Source organism: Buceros rhinoceros, unplaced genomic scaffold, assembly GCF_000710305.1.
Source record: "Buceros rhinoceros silvestris isolate BGI_N320 unplaced genomic scaffold, ASM71030v1 scaffold21594, whole genome shotgun sequence".
Classification (NCBI taxonomy): Eukaryota; Metazoa; Chordata; class Aves; order Bucerotiformes; family Bucerotidae; genus Buceros; species Buceros rhinoceros.
Genome location: NW_010406782.1, coordinates 7,718 through 13,983, shown reverse-complemented (window position 1 = coordinate 13,983; position 6,266 = coordinate 7,718). Strand labels below are relative to the sequence as shown.

The following is a 6,266-nucleotide window of genomic DNA, read 5'->3' as shown; positions in this document are numbered from 1 at the left end:
AATTCCAGGTATGTAATCATGCCGCTGTTTGAAAAATCCAGGAACTCCGCAAAGGAATAAACTCCTCAAAATCCATTATAAAACTACAGCAAGAGTATCATCAAACGCAGTCAAGTCAGAGACAACGCTTCAGGCTTATTTACAGCGTTAATCAGATCATTTCGGTTAAGCCTTTCCATTTTAAGGCTCTATTGGTGCTAAACGCTGGAATAAAAGAGACTGCATTTGGTTATTACAGAAATTCTGCCTTGAGGGGTAATATTAAATTAAACAATTGTTTCTTGCCTTTGTAGGACACGGTGTCAGTACACAGACCCAGCTTTTACGCAGAGAGATTCTTCAAATTCATGACTAACACGGTGTTTCGAAAGAATTCCTGTAAGTACCTAGTCCAGGAGCTGTTGCCCTTGTGATGTGAGCAAACCTTACCTCAGCCCTGCTGCTCCAGCCATGAGAGCTCCCAAGCCGGAGCCTGAGTGGGCTTTTCCGCTGTGGCACAGAGCAAAGCCCTCGGGTTGTCATGGCTTGCTTTGCTCTGCTCAGGCTCCCCGCAGAGGCTCTGCCCGCAGCCTGACTCAGGCTCAGCCCTTTGGAGATGGCACTTGCAGAGCACACGTGTGTGTGTCAGGAGGCAGAGGCCTCTTCCTGAGAAGGGAGAAGTGCCTCCAGTGTGACACTAGCTGGTGGTGGTAATTGCATCTTCTCCTTCACTCTTCTCCTCCAGCTCTGAAGTCATCTCCCTCAAAGAAAGGGCGTAGTGCCTTGCTAGCTGTCAAGACAGCTGGTCCCACAGCGGCGTTCTCAGCCAGCCAGCTTCCCTCCGACAAGGACGAAACGCAGTACGATCTTCGCGCGGCCAGGAGTTACCCCACGCTTGACGATGAAGGTAACAGGCACCTTGGATGGCTGTGCGGGTGCCCTCTCTTTCCTAGTGGTTCCTTAGGATCCTCCCCTGTCCTCGTTGAGTTCCCTGCTGTGCACCGACCATGTCCACCTTGCTGGACAGCTCTTCATGGCATGTCTTGCTGTGCTTTGCAGGTGCTAAACTTAACCAGGACAGGGGAGAAGGTAAGAGAACATTTTGTCGCAGTACCAGCAGTTAGTTGACTGGGCGATGCCGCTGCGTCGAAGAAGGCACCTTACAGCACGGTTCTGCAGTAAAACTGGTCACTTGCATCAGTGCTGCAAGGCAGCTGCTGCCACCTGGCACCGGCAGTCACAGCCCAAAAGGGATCAGAAAGTCAAATTTTCCACCCTTCAAAAAAAAAAAATGAGGGGAGGGGGGACTGGGAACAGTAAGCATTTTGACACTTAGGAGGGGTGAGATCTTGCCATTAATAAAAGATGAATGGCCCGGTTCTGTGTCGCCCTTTCCTCACTTCCATCCGGGCTGGACTGACAGACAAGTGCTGACGGACAGGAGCCTCGAGCCAGAGGTGTGCGATTTCTACCTATGCCAAGCAGCAAGCACAGATTCATCTCCTAGTTCTCTTGGCTGTTTGTCTCTGGGGATCCAAGCCTTTAATCCAGCTTTGGTTCCCGGTGAGGTGACTCCACCAGCATTACCTGCTGGAAGTGGTGCTCACTGCTCTTTCTAGAGGATGCCTGGGGAGGAGCTGTTGCCTTCATGAACCCAGCTAAACTTCTTGCCTGTTTGTGTCAAGAAGGTCCCAGGGAGGGTGTGCAGGTCGATGGTGGAACTGGCTCACTCAGGGCTGGTGTAAGGTGTTGATATTTGACCTACTCATCTTTTTCTTCCTGCATCTCTCCCACCCTGCGCTGGGGGCCAGCAGGCAGGACAGACCTGCTGCCCTGCACACCTCCTTCCTTTGAAGAAGCCACCACGGCCTCCATAGCCACGACACTGTCCTCAACATCTCTCTCTGTTCCTGAGCGATCCCCTTCGGAGACCTCTGAGCAGCCCAGGTACAGGTGAGGACAGCACCCGTCCCCTGCTCCCGCCGGAGCCAAGTTCCTCATTGTGCTGCAGAGCTCAGCAGGCTGCCCTGCGCTCTGGAATGCTAATGACCGATTTTAATTAAATCTCTCCTGGGAGCAAGCAGACACAGCTTTGATGGGATTAATTATGCTGGGAGAAGTGTCAACTGTTAAGTAGAACATCTCCCTCATGGGGTGGGGAGTTAGATTTTTGGGCAGATTTCTGTCTTAAATCGCTCCTCAAACTACTCTCCCGGTTTCTTTCTGCAGGAGGCGCACACATTCCTCGGGGCAGGATGGCAGGTGAGAAAAGTCTCTGAGCTCTTCTTGTGCTGCAGCACAGAGACCTCATGTTTGTCCTTGTGAAAAGGTGTCTTGGAGGACTGACTAAGGATTTTGTCAGCCCCAGGATGGTCCTCTGCAAGATGATGAGCTTCTTCCTGCAATCTAGCGATCCCCATTCCTTACACAGAATTTTCCTGATGAGCAGATCTCTCAGTGCTTTGCAATGAGAAATAAGGATTTAAATATTATCCCTGTTGCTTGATGGGAAAGGGGACAACCAAGTTGTCCAAATTTACCCACCTAACCAACACCAGAATCAAGGAGGGGCATTTCTGTCCCACTCTGGGTGAGTTAGGCCTAACAGCAGGAACACTCCTCCTCTGCGCAGCCGCCTGGGTATGGTGGGTGTGACTGTGGAAAGGCTTTGGCTTGGTGAGGCACTGAGTACCCTTCACGCCCAGAGAAGAGCTTCCAGTGTTTTCAGAAACTCGAGTATTTGGGGGATTTTTTCCCCTCTGGTGGTAATAGGTGGCTCAGAGCCAAGGGCAGGGTGGGACGGCAATCCCCCGCTGCACAGGGAGTCTGGCTTTAGAGCCTCGTATCATGTAATTGTCTTGCCTATTTTTTGCACCAGTAAAAAAGACCCCGTTGCCTGTGTCAGTGGGAGTAGGAGGACCCCGCTTTTGCTGCTGGTTCTGCCCCAGCTTTCCGGGACTTCTCATAAGTGGTGTAGGCGCAGGCCTTGACATGCACGTCAGAGGCTGTCCTGGGATGTGCCACAGCTGGAGGAGATGCTGAACAGGCGGACGTCCCCTCTCCCTGCAGTCAGTGGTTAGTGCTTCAGAGGAAGGCAAGGACTTTGGAAGATGAGGGTTTACACCATATTACAGATGTCTTCCCTCGTTCCTAGCTGATTTGCTGAGCTTGCATGCACTGTGAAAAATCCCCTTCCATGGCATTTCTTAAGGACAGTACCTCTGGATATTGCATGTTGCTGCATCTTGGTAAACTCTTGTCACTGGAAGGTGAGATCCTACTTGTTGATGTGCAGCATGTTGAAGCGTTGGGGACCTGCAAAGCACCTCACTTCCTGCAGCATCCCCTGTCTGAAATCACTGAAAATCAGAGACTTCAACCCGGGCCCCGGTGGTGGGACCCATTTGGCAGAACACGGTGACTTCACCCACTCGAGTTACTCCAGGCTCTCTTGGTACCGAAGGGAGGGAGTTGCTGTAGGATGCAACTGCTCATCCAGAAATAGGTCAGGTGAATCGAAGTGACTGTCCCTGCACCACACAAGGAGCTTACTGTTTCACTCAGAAGTAGATCTGTCTGTCACAGCTACCTCCACCCCACACATGTGTGGCCGCCTTTGCTGGCTTTTGCCTTGTTTCCCCATTTCCGGTGCTGGCGTCTTGGTATGCCCTTTCTGGGGGCGCAGGGACCTGTGTATTTGCAGAGCGCTCTCGGATCCCCTGGTGAAAGCCAGCGCAAGAACAAAGTTATTAAAACGTGAATTTACATTCCTGAGCTGAAATGAAAAAGCCCTTATCCGATTTGCTGAAGAATGTGTCACACCTCTAATTATTCTAATCTGCCGGGGTATTCCCTGTGGGTTTCTGAGATCCACCCCTGCAAGGAAGAGCAGAGCGAGTTCCTCAGCGCCGAGCCAGGCAGGAGTGCTGCCTGCTGGCTCCGGCTCCTGGCCAGAGCCAGCGTGGAGCAGGACCTGGAGCTCATCCCTTCCCTAAAAGTGTGCCCTCGGCTTGGCAAGCGCCCGCTCCTCCTTCCCCTGAGGACTGTGGAGCCAGCCCTGCCAGCACAAGCAATTATTTTAATAGCATGAGGTATTAAAGGCTGTCACAAACAGCTCCAGAGTGTGCAGGTAAATCTGATGGTAGCCCCAGAGCGCGCTTGAGCAGCTTTGGTGCACTGGAAGTCTCAGAAGAGGGTGGAGGCTTTGGCTCTTGTGCGGTTGAGAGCTAACGCCAGGCTGACTCTGGACACGGGTTTTCCCCAGAGGCCAATTCTCCCCTTCCCTCCCGTGCTCCCTTTGACACTGCCCATCTTTTCTGCAGCACCAGCTAATTAATCCCTTTCCCCTCATCCTCTTTTCCCACCTCAGTAGTCTTGAGCACCACACTCTGGCAGGACTGACTCTTTATCCAAATCCTGGATCCTGGGGGTTCTGACGGCTCCCTCCGAGCCAAAATCACAAGCTCAGTCTGTGCTGGGAGCTCGGTTTGTGCTGGGAGCTCAGTGCCCGTGTGGCCGGCAGCCAGGTGCCGGGGCAGACCAGCACAGCTCGCCTCTGTGGGAGGCTGCAGGGCGAGAGGCTGGGCTGGCTCAGGGCTGATTTAGGCTGACCTAAAATTGAGGACTTGTGCACAACTAGTGCCTACGGACCTGTCTCTCTTCTGCTTCCAGGTCACACGAGGAGGTGCGGGTGGAGGAAGAGCTTCAGCAGATCAGTGTCGAGCTGGAGCCCAAGTGTGATGTTGAGATTGTAGCTCCCGAAGATGACAAAGAGTGAGTGTTTCGGAGTGTCGGGCAGCTCTGCAGAGCCTTCCCCGGTGTCGTTTGGTCTGTGACAACTTGTGCTGGAGGCTGACTTTCTAGGGCACCAGCTTTCATGGAGATAGAGGCGCTCCCCCAGATGGTCCAGTGAGGCTGAACACTGATACTTCTGACCTGATCCTTCTGGATGTGACAGCAGAGCATCTCTAGCTCCGCTGCAATCAGTCGTACGGTCTCGTTTGCTCCTTTTCTGAGCGCAGTGACTCAACTCTTATTTCTCCCCTGCTCCAGAGAGGCGGCTTCTTCAGCCTGTGCCATTGGGACGTCCACAGCGACCATAGAGGTGGAGACAGCCAGCCAGGCCTCCGAACCAGCCAGCCAGGCCTCGGATGAAGATGATGTGCCAGTCACAGACATATACTTTGTAAGATACCGTTTCCTCCTGGCCCATTCGGGGTGTGATGGGAAAGGTTGGACAAGGCTGTAACAGACTCAGGTTCAGGCAGTCGGGTGCAGGGCAGGGTCTGCCCCGTGCCTTCTTCGTGTTGAGCACCTCGAGATCTTAACGCTGGATGGGTTTTTGTATGCAGGGAACGGGATTAACCCTTGGAGAACTCCAAACAGCATCTAATGGGGCTTAAATGGGTGGCTCTGCTGCTGTGGATGTAGCCATAGGTGTGCTGCTCTACTTCCAAGCACAAGCACTGAAGGGCTTATCTAGGCCAGCGTGTTCACTCCTGGGATGAGCCAAGGTGAATGTAGGTGCAACCGAGAGGTTCTTCCCTCCTCAGCCAGACTCTTGTGAACACAAACGTGCCGCAGTGGCGTAGAGCCAGAAGGGAGGTGGTTGCAGTGGGGCTGACCTCGCGCTCTGGTGAACTCTGGCTTTTCCTTTCCCTGCAGGCAGATGCAGTTTCTGTTGCAGTAAGAACTTAGTGCCGAGACAGGGAGTAAGTGAGGTGGTTGCTGGTTGGCAGCAGAGTGCCGTGAAGCCTGGTGCTGTGTTCTTCAGTCAGCTCTCACAATGTCTGAGCAGCTTCTGCAGACCAGAGAAGTTTTTAGCAACACGTACCTGCCCTGTGGATTCCCAGAGCAGAGCTGGGGGAGTCTGACCCGTGAGAGCTCTCCCCTGTGCCTGGGCACTGGAACCTTTTCATTAAAAGATACCCAGCTCCTCCCTGCTCCGACTCCTGGCTGTTGGTTATATGGTGATGGAGATAAGCTGAGCCCTTGCGATGAGCTCCTCCAGGCTAACCTAAAAATGGCAACGTTTGCCTGTCGCTGTGCCTGCGTGACTCCGCTGCAGAGCTGCTCACTCGTTGCCGAGTCATCCCGAGGCTTGTGGGAGCTGTGGAAGGAATCGGCTCCATTTTCAAGGCTTGTCTGTTTGGGTTGTGTGCATGCTGTTCCAAACGCAAACAGCTCCCTCTAACACTGGCTGCTCTTTCTTCGCCTGTGGATGGCAGCTGAGTGCGAGCTGCCTGCAGACACTGCCTGCTCCACTGGCAAGGGTCAGATCCTCTTCC

At 53.3% G+C, this 6,266-nt stretch overlaps 1 protein-coding gene across 1 annotated transcript in view; it reads left to right on the top strand.

Moving 5' to 3' along the window:
- PIP5K1C (phosphatidylinositol-4-phosphate 5-kinase, type I, gamma) overlaps positions 1-6,266 on the top strand; it is a gene marked incomplete at its 5' end in the record, with an annotated part of 21,255 nt that overhangs the window by 11,124 nt on the left and 3,865 nt on the right. The window contains 6 exons of the mRNA XM_010134258.1: positions 294-378; positions 725-886; positions 1,794-1,932; positions 2,209-2,241; positions 4,651-4,752; positions 5,032-5,164. Of these exons, the coding sequence (XP_010132560.1) occupies positions 294-378; positions 725-886; positions 1,794-1,932; positions 2,209-2,241; positions 4,651-4,752; positions 5,032-5,164 (654 nt within the window). The remainder of the gene's footprint in view (positions 1-293; positions 379-724; positions 887-1,793; positions 1,933-2,208; positions 2,242-4,650; positions 4,753-5,031; positions 5,165-6,266) is intronic.